The 13,218-nt window shown below is 42.3% G+C and overlaps 1 protein-coding gene across 1 annotated transcript in view; it reads left to right on the plus strand.

Annotated features, from left to right (window-relative positions):
* LAMC1 (laminin subunit gamma 1) overlaps positions 1–13,218 on the plus strand; it is a 129,137-nt gene that overhangs the window by 96,953 nt on the left and 18,966 nt on the right. The window contains exons 11-18 of the mRNA XM_025920948.2: positions 232–344; positions 2,505–2,726; positions 2,846–3,034; positions 8,461–8,706; positions 9,184–9,337; positions 9,942–10,084; positions 11,045–11,223; positions 12,278–12,434. Of these exons, the coding sequence (XP_025776733.1) occupies positions 232–344; positions 2,505–2,726; positions 2,846–3,034; positions 8,461–8,706; positions 9,184–9,337; positions 9,942–10,084; positions 11,045–11,223; positions 12,278–12,434 (1,403 nt within the window). The remainder of the gene's footprint in view (positions 1–231; positions 345–2,504; positions 2,727–2,845; positions 3,035–8,460; positions 8,707–9,183; positions 9,338–9,941; positions 10,085–11,044; positions 11,224–12,277; positions 12,435–13,218) is intronic.

Here is a 13,218-nt window from a genome sequence, read left to right on the forward strand (position 1 = left end):
GGTGTATGTTGAAGAAAAACGTCTGGGTTATAAGGGTGATTTTGGAAAAGGAAGCCTTCCCTTTATTTACCTGTATCTTTGCAGTTGTATTATCAAACCAACAGATCCATTTCTGACTTGGTTAGATTGTCAGAGCCTTGCATTGTTGGTGGCTTAAATGAATAAGAGATGCTTTCTCAGTACCCAGAATTTTCCTTATAGAGGTTAATATAGATCTTTCTTTCTCTCTAGGCTCCATGAAGCAACAGATTATCCTTGGAGGCCTCCTCTTACACCTTTTGAATTTCAGAAGCTCCTAAACAATTTGACCTCCATCAAGATCCGTGGGACATACAGTGAGAGAAGTAAGTTATGATATGATTTAAGAGAATTAAGAAGACGATTGGGTAAAAAGATCCACAATAATGTAAAAGTTTATCTCTAAAGTCCCAATACTATAAAACTTGATCCTAAAGAAGTGGTATAAACTACCTTGTTGTACATGTAAAAATAATGCATTTGTTTAACCACATTCAAGGACCTGGAGAAAATTTGCTAAAATTAATAAGTGGCATTGTTTCATAATGAATAAGCCTAATGAGGTTACTTTATATCTACATGTGTTCCAAGAATCCTTTTTTTTAAATGTTTATTTATTTTTGAGAGACAGAGAGCATGAGCAGGGGAAGGGCAGAGAGAGAGAGGGAGACACAGAATCCAAAGCAGGCTCCAGGCTTTGAGCTGTCCACACAGAGCCTGACACAGGGCTTGAATCCACGAACTGTGAGATCATGACCTGAGCTGAAGTTGGATGCTTAACTGACTGAGCCACCCAGGCCCCCCTATATTCTAAGAATCTTGAGTGTAATTCTACTGACTCACGTTGCTTCCTCTTTATTTCTTAATGTGCCTTTAAAATTTTTTTCCTATAGTTTTTTTTTTGTTTGTTTGTTTTTTGTTTTTTGTTTTTTTAATGAGGACCTTTTTCTGTAGAAAGCTAAAGCTGTTTGGGTGGAGTCAGAGTGGTGGTGTGGCATAGTGAGTGACATCAGCAGCTTGGGTGTATTGGTTTTTGAGATGCCTACATGAACATCCAGATGAAGATGTCTTATAAATTGTTGGAAATATGGGTCTGGGCTTAGGAATAAGTTAGGGCGAGAGATCTGGAATTGAAAGGTTGACTACATATGGGCAGTAATTTTTAATTGAAAATGAGAGCAAAAATAGAGAAAAAGTGCAACCCAGAAACATAGTTATCTAAGGACTATGCCCTGAGACTCAAGGGAGAAAAAAGAATTTTGAGGAGGAGAAATGATTAATGGGTTTATAAAGATGGCTCTGTTGGATTTGGGATTGGGTGACTAAGGAATCATTGGCAATTTTTTGTTTAAAGAGGGTTGAAACTGAAGTTATATTGCAGTGCTTTGATAAGTAACTAGAAGGTGAAGCAGTAGAATAAAGCCAAAGAAGTTTGGCTGTAAGGGAAGGAAAAGAGGTGGATTACAGTTCAAGGGAAGTGACAAGATTAGAGGAAGAGTACTTTTTAGGATAGGAGACTTCAGAATGGTTACAATTGGAAGACCTTAACCAGTGGTTGTTTCTCATGATCTAACTGCTAACAAAACCCCATAAATATATCAAAGCAGTAATAGAAGAGATGTTCTTTAGCCTCAGGTTGTCAGGTTCTAAGAATTCTATAAACAGCAAGTGATATTTCATAACATAGGGAAATAAACTTGAAACATTCTGGAGCAGAATGGAAATTAAAAGGAAATATGATGAAATAAAGGACTGCCACGTCATAGGATGTTCCTGCTGAGGCCATCCCATGCTCTGTTGAGTTGGATGAACCATTGGTCTAAGCCAGTATAAGGCTTCCTCTCTTTTTTTTTTCTTCTGGAAATGGGGAAGCATTGTGATATATGGCATATTTGCTTGGGAATAATTGCATATTTGCCAAAGTAGCCCTGAGTATTAAAACTTGTATAGCAAATTTTCCTGTTTTATGCAGGGCACAAAGCATATTGAGTGGCACTTGTCAGCACGTGCTCTTTGCTCTTTTATTCCTGAGCTGTGCTGTCAGCGCCTGCTTCTGTGGCAGGAGAACTAAAACACTGCTTAATGGCTATGGACTTAAACTCTTCTTATCCCCTGCATTCTTGCTCCAATCTTTTCTTGTCCCGGAATATTTCCCAGTGCTTTTCCTTTGTCACATTGGTGATTGAGAGAACTGAAGAATCCAACAAATCCGGTTGTTGTGTGTGTGTGTGTGTGTGTGTGTGTGTGTGTGTGTGTGTGTGTGTTTAAAAATGTTTGCTATACTGCCCTTCCAAATACTTAATGCTAGGTACCCCACAAATGTTGTGAATGCTATTTTCTAGTTACCTCCTCCAAAAGATGACTTAACTAATAGTTGATTTTCTCTGGAATTTTGTATCTGATAACTCTTTAGCTTTATTAACTTTCTGTAAGCTTTTGAAAAACAGAAGCCAGTTCAGTGATTCTCCTGCCCACGTCATACACAGGTGCTGGCTATTTGGATGATGTCACCCTGACAAGCGCTCGCCCCGGGCCTGGGGTGCCTGCAACGTGGGTGGAGTCCTGTACCTGTCCTGTGGGATACGGAGGGCAGTTTTGTGAGATGTGCCTCTCAGGTTACAGAAGAGAAACTCCGAGTCTCGGGCCGTACAGCCCGTGTGTGCTCTGTACCTGCAATGGACACAGTGAGACCTGTGACCCTGAGACAGGTGAGCAGATGGTCTTTGGTGGCTGCTAGACCTCCGTCGTCTAGCAGATGGATGGGAAGTGCTCACGGTCTCATGTGCTTGCACGCTGGCTTGTTCTCTCATCCCCGCTCTCCACATAGGTGTTTGCGACTGCAGAGACAATACAGCTGGACCCCACTGTGAGAAGTGCGGTGACGGGTACTATGGAGATTCGACCGCAGGCACCTCTTCCGATTGCCAGCTCTGTCCGTGTCCTGGGGGCTCGAGTTGTGCCGTTGTCCCTAAGACTCAGGAGGTGGTGTGCACCAACTGTCCCACTGGCACCACTGGTGAGTCCACTCTTCCGTAGGCTCTCAGTGTTCCATCCCAAAAATCACTCGGGAAGAGGAGCTCTGGGGGCTTGCGGACTTTTGTCTGTTGCTTTGATTCAGTGATTATGGTGTTCTGGGTAGGCAAAAGTTTGGTTAGGAAAGAGATGTATTATCCATTTATAGAATGAGTATCAGATACAAATAATAGCCAACATATTTATGGCCACATACTTCTCGGAGCACTTTACACATTCTGCCTCATTAATCCTCACAACCCCATGAGGTGGCTTTTGCCATGACCCCCCTGTCACAGCCAAGAAAACTGAGGTGCAGAGATATTAAGTTACATGTCCCAGCTGCACGGCTAGTCACTGGAAGAGCTCATGACCACTACAGTGTACTCTCCCCGACATGAGAACCAAAACTGGATTTTTAGTTTGTGGGGCTGTCCTGGGATTCTTGATATAAATTGGCATTTTTTTAATTCTTTAAATTCTTTCTGTCTTTAAATAGTCCTTTTGGTGCATCATTGCCCATCACATTTAGTTGGGAAAAAATATTTGTATAGCTTTGGATAGACCTCTGTTCCTATTCTCAGAGTTTCTTTCTTTTTGATAAGAACATAAAACTAGATCTTTCTTAGCTACTCGAGGAACTGTCATGCTAAGGACTCCAAATCTCACTGATGACCATTCATTCCTCTTTTTCATTGACTTTAGCCCCCATGTGATAGGTTCTGGCTAGGCTTCAGATATGATTAAAAACTTTTTGTTCAAAAGATATTGCTGCAGAGCAGGGAAATAAGTAAAAAATAAAAAACACTGACCTAATAATTTGTATCTCTTGTATATCATCAAAACATTGTTTATTCGTTGGGAAACATCAAAACACTTCATCTTCCTTTCACTACTCCACTGAGCCCACACTAAGCACAAGCACATTGTAACACAAAGAGATTCAATCATTTGCTTGAGGTAGTTGAGAAAAGGAGTAGAAACTAGTGTTGACTTCCAGGTTTTTTACTCTTTTCTGTGTGTATGTGTGTTCTAAAACAGTGGCCCAGCAGAGGCTCACGGATGGCATTTCTCTGACCTGATCTCGTTTCCCACCACCCACTGTTGCCTTCGCTGCTCCTGCTCCAGCCATCCTGGGCTTCTTGTAATCCATCAGATGAGCCAGACTCTATGGCCTGCCATATATGATGTTCTTTTTTGAGAATACTTTACTCTACTTTCTTGCACTCAAACCTCACTTTTCTTGTCCAGCTCCAATCTTTTCCATGGAGTTGGGTTGAAATATCACTTCCCTAGGAAGGCTTTCCTCAGTGAACCCTCCCCGCACTACCACCTCAGGTTTTTAAGACCCTTTACTCTGCTGCCACAGCATAGCTCAAGATCCCACTTGCTTAGAATCTATACTTAGATGTACCTGATAAAATGTTTTGATGAGAGATCCCTTTGCTCACTCTGTTGTTCCATTGGGTAGTCTGCAAGCATAAAACTAAGCTAAGCATTTGGGGGTATTCATTCATGGCAGTGCTGAATAATACAAATGGTGCACTGAGACGACTTGGGATACGTAATGGAGAGATAGAGTGTAATATAGGAGATCTTGCAAAATGTTGTAAACCCGTTAGTCTATAACTAGATGCCTCTCACACAAGACTTGTGAAATACATTCGTCTTCTTTGTCTTCTTAGTTATCACCTGGCTTGAAGGAGATGAGCAATAGCACTTCTTGAGGATGTTAATTGAGGTAGAGGTCCACCTGAAAAACAGCCTAGACCCTGTGAAAAATAATGCCATCGCTCGTTAGTCCTATTTCCTGCTTTACTTTTTTCATAGTGCTTTTTAACCACTTGATATTTTTCTGTTTATTCATTTGTTTGTTGTCTGTCTTTCCTCTCCTTCACCCCAGTTTAAGCTCCACGAGAGCAGGGACTTCTGTCTGTCTTACTCATTTTTGTATCCCTGACACCCCGAATAGCACTTGACATGTATACTTGTTGAATGAATGCAAATATTTTTTGGATGATGAATAGAGATTGCAGATGCAGGGTAAGGTGTTCCTCATTTAGAAGGCTACTGAAGAATAGAAATAACTACTGATAGTCCCTGAGATCTTCACAGATGAGATCTTCTTCACAACATCTTTAAAATGATCTTTTGGGGTCAATTAATAATAATATTCTTTTTTCAACACATTTATTTGAGTCCCTGGCTTTGGGAATGAAACTGCAGAGATGAATTAGGGATGGTCCCTGCTCTTCAGGGGCTAAAAGTGTGGAGGCAAACACAGATAATTTTTAGACAGTGTGGTTAGTTCAGACAAAGGAACTCACGTAAGAGGGCCAGAGGTGAAGGAGCAACACCTCCCTGAGGGTGGGGACAGAATGATAAGGAAAAACTAGGGCCCAAAAAAGTACATTACTTGCCCAGAGTTATGTAGGCAATCCATCCAGGACTTGAACCTACATCCTGGACTCTGCGACAAAAGGGGATGAGTTAGCTGTCATGTTGCTGGGAGATATTTTGGAGTGAAAGCTTCCCCTGGGCTACCATGCACCTCTGTTTTAGGTCATTTTTTTAATTGTTGTATTCAAAACCAGTTTCAAGGCATTTTAAATATACATCATATCTAGAATAGCCAAATTACCTGATAAAAAGCAAAACTGAAATGCTGTTGTGATCCTAGTCTGGAGAAGGCTCTTGGGTGAGGGTCTGGTACCTATGTATATCACAGACCAGAAGCTTCCTTTCCTCTCTTAGTGTTTCATTCCTTCCCCTCCTGCCCCACCCCCAGCTAGAGTTTCTGTTCACCTCATCAGTGGTCTCCATTTGCCAAATGCAGGGGTCAGTTTTCAGTCCTCATCTGACCCCGTCTCCCAGCAACACTGGACTCAGTTGACTGCTCGCTCTGCCCCAGACATTTCCCCTCTCGCCTTCGGTGACACTGCCCCCTCTTGGGTTTCGTTCTTTCCCTCTCCTCTCGAGTCTCTGTTGATCACTTCTGGTTCTCAGCCTAAGGCTTCCATGTCAACTCATCTATATTCTCCCCTCAGGTGAACGAGTCTTGTCCTTCAGGCTTCAAAAGCCTTTCTGTGCTTACTAAAAAAATCTGCATCTTCAGCCCCGACTGTGCTCTCCCCTGAGTGGCAGCTACTTGCTTGCCGTCTCCACTTGGCGGGTGGGCTGGAAGCTTTCCATTTGCCCCTTCACATCCGTTCTTTATTCTTCTCCACCCTGACAAGGCCTGTGTGCACCACATCAGATGGACCCTCCATTTGTGTCCAGGCAGCAGGAAGTATATACAGGAGGTCGGGGATGGGGGTGGGGGCAGAGTATTTATTCCAAGTCCTCCTCTCCATAGGGTCCTTGAGGCTGGTGACCTTAATCAAGGTTCTCAGTTATAGCCAGCCTTTTCCAGACAACCCTTTCTAATGTGAGACTCTGGTTAGCTGCTCCCTCCATCCACCCACTGAGGCCCAGGTCATGGAGCCCGACAGTCACTGCCACAGGTGCTACACTCTCTTCAGGGATTCCTTACACCCATACTTGTATAGAGAATATGTTTATTAAACTGTCTTTAGGTCTTGCTAATTTGAATGTGTCTTTCATTTTCTGCTGTCCTCTTGAGTCACAGGGCTAAAGGCATTTTTAAGCATATCCAAGCTACATCTTTGATTTCTTCTCTTTTTTTCTAACCCAACCCTGTCCTTTCCCAATCTTGTTCAACTGCATGAAAATACTCACATCCACCTAGTTGCCCAAGCTAAAATCCTAGGCTTATCTTTAATTCTTTCTTTCATTTCCCGGAAGCAGTCAGCCAGCACGTGTGATTGAGTCTGTCTCACATCTGACCACTTTTCACTGCCTCCACTGCCACCACCCTGGTCTACACCACTGCCCTCTCTCACCTGGAATGGCCTAATTGGTCTCCTAATGAGCCTCTCTCACTCTGCGGCCCTGTAGTCCACTCTCACATGGCAGCTGAGATAATCCTTTTTAAATGTATTTCAGGTCACATCACTTCAAAAACCCTCTAATATCACTTTAAACCAGACTTTTTACTGTGACCTACATGATTGGCTCTTACTACTTCTATAAGCTCATCTTGTTTTTCTGGCACATTCTTCCCTTGGATATTATCATGGCTGTTTTCTTCCTGTCTTTACGTTATCATCCCACATATCTCCTCTTTACAGAGCTTTCTCTAACCACCCAATCTGAAGTAGCCATTGCCCTGTCACTCTGCCATATTGCTCAAAATGTTTTAACTTTCTTATGCTTATCCCTATCTGAACTAATCATTTTTATTTATATGTCTGTGGATTGGTCTCCCCCAGCTGCAGCATAAGCTTTGTGAGAGTGGAGATCTTGTCCGCCTTGTTCACCACATCATCCTGACAACCTAGAACAGTGCCTGTGTAATAAATGCTCGGCAGGTGCTTGTTAAATGAATAAATGAACAAACCTTTGTTTCTCCAAACAATTTAGGCTCATTCAGGCCCTGTTAGCTACAAATATATCAAGAACCCAACTTGAGCTAATGATAATGGAGAAGTGGAAAAGAAAAGAGGAGGAGCAGTGAGTTTAGTATGGTGGAAAGAGTCCTGGACTCTAACTGTTTGGTTGTGGGCAAGTTACTTAACCTCTCTGTTCCCTTAGCTATAATAGAAGCTGGTGGCAAATGACGATCTCTTTAAGTTATCTTCTAAATACTCTGATTCTGTACCAGTTGACACTGCTAAAACAAGGATTAGCACAAACCTTTTACTTTTTTTAGAAAAGTGTCCTGCTTACTCTGTTGTATGGGAAACTTAAGATATCGAGTGGCCCTTCATCTGTTTTAATATCATGAACAAAACAAACATGAATGTGCCATCCCTTGGGACTGGAGAGGTTAATAAACCCTGAGCCTGACTCATTTGCAAAGTACTTTTTTAAATGTTTGTTTATTTATCTTTTTGAGAGAAAGGGGGAGGGGGGAGGGGCAGAGAGAGATGGGGACAGAGGATCTGAAGCAGGCTCTGTGCCGACAGTACAGAACCTGATGCGGGACTCAAACGCACAAACTGTGAGATTATGGCCTGAGCCAAAGTTGGATGCTTAACCAACTGAGCCACCCAGACGCCCCACAAAGCACTTTTAATGCATGATTTCGGTTAGTCCCCAGGACAGCTGATGTGGAGTGGGCAGAGCGGGTCCTGTCTTTCTAATAACAAAATGGAGATGTGCCTGGAGTCATTCAGCCGATACTGGCACAGGCCAGGACTGCAGCCCAGGTCTAGAAGCTTCTCCTGGGCTGGTGCCCTGTCAGCTGCAGCATGCCGCCTCACATCTGATGGTTAAACTAGATTCTTTGTGACCAGACTGTTTGTATCCAGTGGCACCAGAAATGTCTAAGGCCCTTCTCTCGTAACATCAGATTTGTCTCATGTCCAGGTAAAAGATGTGAGCTCTGTGACGATGGCTACTTTGGAGACCCTCTGGGGAGAAACGGCCCCGTGAGGCTTTGCCGCCTCTGCCAGTGCAATGACAACATCGATCCCAATGCCGTTGGAAATTGCAATCGCTTGACAGGAGAATGCCTGAAATGCATCTATAACACTGCTGGCTTCTATTGTGACCGATGCAAAGATGGATTTTTTGGAAATGCCCTGGCCCCTAATCCAGCAGACAAATGCAAAGGTGATCTAGCCATTTGTCACGGTTGTACTCATGTATTCTGAGGATTCATGTGTGGTCTCTTTAAATACTTCCAGTTGTTTGGTCTAACAAGGCACTGTTCAATAGAAATTGTGAACCTTTCGTAGTTTAAATTTCTCATAGACACGTTGAAATAAAGAGAAACAGGTGAAATTGATTTTAATGATACATTTTATTTCACCTAACACATCTACTATACTATCGTTTCAGTGACTAATGAATTAAAAATGATCAAGATGTATGTTCTTTTTGCCCCACGCTAAGTCTTTAAAATGTGGGATGTATATCACATTCACAGCACATCTCAAGACCAGCCCCATTTCAGGTGCTCAACAGCCACCTGTGATTAGTGGCTACTGTATTGGTTCAACTGAAGTGTAAAGGGTTTGTTTGTATTGTTTACATTTTAGTCCTTCTCCCGGGCGATTTGCATCTTTTGCTCTCTGCTTCCCCCCTTAGCCTGTGACTGCCATCCCTATGGAACCGTGAAGCAGCAGAGAGGCTGTAACCCTGTGACCGGGCAGTGCGAATGTCTGCCCCACGTGACTGGCCGGGACTGCGGGGCCTGTGACCCCGGCTTCTACAACCTGCAGAGTGGGCAAGGCTGCGAGAGGTGAGACGCCAGGTGCCTTTGCTGGAAGTGATCTTTGCTTTTTTAATTGGGAGAGGTGAATTTTTCTGAGCTGTATGTAACGGTAGCCTTGATTTTGTTCAGGAGTTGAGTGCCCAGTTGAGGCAGAGTATCCTTAGAGGCAATCCTGGACAGTTGTAATTAAGCTAATGGGAGAAAAGAGTGGAATGAAGCTTCCCCAGTTGTGTCAGAATCACCTGAGCAACAGTTAGAAGACAACAAATCACATGGTGCTCTCTGACGCACTGAGAATCAGGTCCTCTGGGGCTTGCAGCCTGGGAATTGCTCTTTTCCAAGCTCTTGGTCAGTACATAGGCGGTGCCGGGTTGGAGAGCCACTTTGTAGTGGTTTTAGCAGTGAAATAACTATATTTGTGGGTTAGGTTAGAAAAGGAGGTTCTCAGTAGAACCCCTGAAAATTACTTGAACCTCAGGCGCTTAATAGCCCATAACATTTTGTCTTAATAGCCCTTTACATTCTGTTTTCTAATACAGATTACATCAGTTCTATGCTGAACAGAGGTGGGGGGATGGTTTGCTGAGAGTCCGTTTTTCTTACCTGAGAAATGTTGTGTGTTCATTTTCAGGTGTGACTGCCATGCTTTGGGTTCCACCAATGGACAGTGTGACATCCGCAGTGGCCAATGTGAGTGCCAGCCTGGCATCACCGGTCAGCACTGTGAGCGCTGTGAAGTCAACCACTTCGGGTTTGGACCCGAAGGCTGCAAACGTAAGGACTTTTGGGGGCATAGAACTCAAAGTCTTTCCTAATGCCAGTTAGAACTGCAGACTTTGACAGCCTCCGTCTGGCCCCATGGCTTGCAGTCAGGGCAGTACCTAAGCCATCATCAATGAATATTAGCCTTGTCTCATACTCCGGGGATTGGGAGCTTCTCGGGTTCCTTTGCGGCCACCTTATTTACATCTTCTTTTATATCATTTCTGATTCTTTCTCCAGTCTTTTGTCTTTCCGAGGGGAGTCTCCCTTTGATTACTGGACTTTCCCACTGTGCTTAATGAAAAATTTTTATTGATCGCATTCTGAGAGCAGATAATTAAATGGTGAGAGACTTTGCTCACAACTTGTTGGTCGACTTACCGGCTGCAGTTCCTTCCCACCCTTGGGGCCCTTTTGGTTCAGTTACATCTAAACATCTGCTTCTCCTTGGCATAAACACTTGCCTGGAATTAGGCCTCAGAACAGTTTGGTGCTTTGCTTTTTGAATTCCTTCATTTCTCCTGTGGAATGTAGCATAAATCATTGACCCAGTTCAGAGAACAAAGCAAGTAAACAAACTATAAAATAATGCAAAATAAGTATTAGCATTTGGGTTTTCTAGTTCCTTAGTGAGAGAAGCATTAAACAGCAGAGAGATGAAGGTAGAGAAGAATTCTTGAAGTGCAAAAAAGGGCACTGACTAGTTCAGTAGACTAATTTCTATAATTATTAAGTAACATAAAATGTGCCCCCTCCAAGGGATGTACATTTTACTTTGAAACTCACTTTTGCTTTAAAAATTTCTGTTTTCTCTGCTAAGTAGAATTAACTGTTCAAATTCTCATAATTTGGCCTGGTTTTAAAAAAATGTCTACTTATAATGCCTTATTGATATCAATCTGAGTTAAAAGAAAAAAAAACTCACTCTTCCTTCTTTTCCCTGTCACGTACTCTTTTCCCTTTATTCCGCAGCGTGTGACTGTCATCCCGAGGGATCTCTTTCACTCCAGTGCAAAGACGATGGTCGCTGTGAATGCAGAGAAGGTTTTGTGGGAAATCGCTGTGACCAGTGTGAAGAGAACTATTTCTACAATCGGTCTCGGCCTGGCTGCCAGGAATGTCCAGCATGTTACCGGCTGGTGAAGGATAAGGTAAGCTGTCCACCATGCATTCACTCGTTCACTCATTCACTCACTCAGCAGACATTGAAGGGGTGCTTCCTGTGCACTTAGCTTTGGAGAACAGATGGTAAACAAGGTAGACATGGTCCCTGTCCTCCAAGACTTATGTTCCAGTTGGGAGACAAATAATAAAAATTAAAGAAAAAAAAGTACTAACTGAGATAAGCACAAGAAAGGGTATAGACAGTAACTGGAGGAACTACTTTCTATAAGGCCTCTCTAAGGAAATTTATTTAAGGTGAGATCTGAAGAATAAGAGGGAATAAGTTGAATGAGAAGTGACAGGTAGGCTGTTCCAGGCAGAGGGAATATGGGATACACAGGCCTCAAACGTGGAGGTTGTCTGGGGCTCCTGAACGAGGAGGGCTGGTTTGTGAGAAGACGGGAGAGGTTGGTGGACATAGCTCATGTTGCACCATGTCAACCTTAGATTTTACTCCAGATCCAGGGAGAATGCACCGAAGGGTTTTAAGCTAGGAAATCCAATTCATATTTTAAGAAGAACACGCTGACTGTTATGTGAAGAATGATGGTCAGGAGTGGGGTAGAAAGGGAAGCCTGGACTGAATTGGATAAGTATGTGTGTTTGGGGGCAAGGACAGGGAAAGAGAAGAATCAAGGAAGCATGTTGGGTTTTTTGCGTAAGGTAGCTGGAGGCATTGGTTATTGAGATGGAGATGACTCAGGGAGAGCAGATTTAAGAGAAGAAAATCAAGAGTATAGTTTTGGATGTTGAATTGAGAGATACCTATCAGAGCCAAGTGGAGGTATCAGGAAAGTAATCTAAGACCTAAAAGAGAGGTCAGAACTGGAGAATCATCCACATGTAGTGTTTAATGTCAAAGGAATAGACTTGATAGTTTCTCTCTGGAAGCCAGAACAATAAAGAAAAACCACCTGTGTTACCTGTTCAAAAGTGGACATAGGTGGAGTGTGTAGACTTGCGTATGTATAGAGTGCCCCTTGATGATTATTCCTGCAGGAAGTCCAGCTGGGTTCTCTGTATGTTCTTCATCATGTGCAGGTTGCTGATCATCGAATGAAACTCCAGGAATTAGAGAATCTCATAGCAAACCTTGGAACTGGGGAAGAGGTGGTGACAGATCAAGCCTTTGAGGACAGGCTAAAGGAAGCAGAAAGAGAAGTTATGGACCTCCTTCGAGAGGCCCAGGATGTCAAAGGTATACATGTTTAAACAGTGGGTAACTTCTGCCAGATGGCCCAATCTTTAGACGTGGCTCCTAGTTCAAGGTTAGTTAGTACAGCTTTACAAAATTCTCGATTTCTTAAACTATTTGTAGAATATGAATTTTTTCAAACAATCTGTGAAAATACAAGAATTTGTCAACTTAATGTTTTTGGATATAGCAAGTGAAAAGAGTTCTCCCAGCACATCAGAAACTATTAGATGTTAAAATTCTAAGTGTTTTATAAATCTATTCTATTACAAAGTGTTTTAAAACAGTTTTTAAAAATCATGAAAGGTATGCATTTTGGGTGTACATTATTTTAAGTAGAAAATTTGAACTTGGATTTTTTTGTTATTCTAGTGAGTCAGAATTTATTTTATGTACTGCTTTATTTCCTTAGGACCCTCATAAGGAAAAAGTGTAGTCTTCAAGTATTGACTGTTCTGTTTAATAAGTGAACAAATGTTCTAATAACATCATGTAAAGTACATTTTATACTGTGGTGTATTTAATGTCCTTTGCAATTATGTCACTTCTCTGTACATTATCTGTACCATATTATGATGAGATAAGCTTATTATGTCAGCTTATCTGATCATAAGCAGAGAAGGAGTTGGTTTAAGATTTAGAAAACTATTTCAAAATACTTTATTGACTTTAAAGGAACTTGAGTTTTTAAAACTTTGAAAGTAAGAAAAAGTTATTTTAAAATATTTACTTTTAAAATCACTTTAGGGGCACCTGGGTGGCTCGGTGGGTTAAGCATCTGACTTCA

The sequence above is a fragment of the Puma concolor genome, chromosome E4 (assembly GCF_028749965.1).
Source record: "Puma concolor isolate L17-30 chromosome E4, mPumCon1.1.hap2, whole genome shotgun sequence".
Classification (NCBI taxonomy): Eukaryota; Metazoa; Chordata; class Mammalia; order Carnivora; family Felidae; genus Puma; species Puma concolor.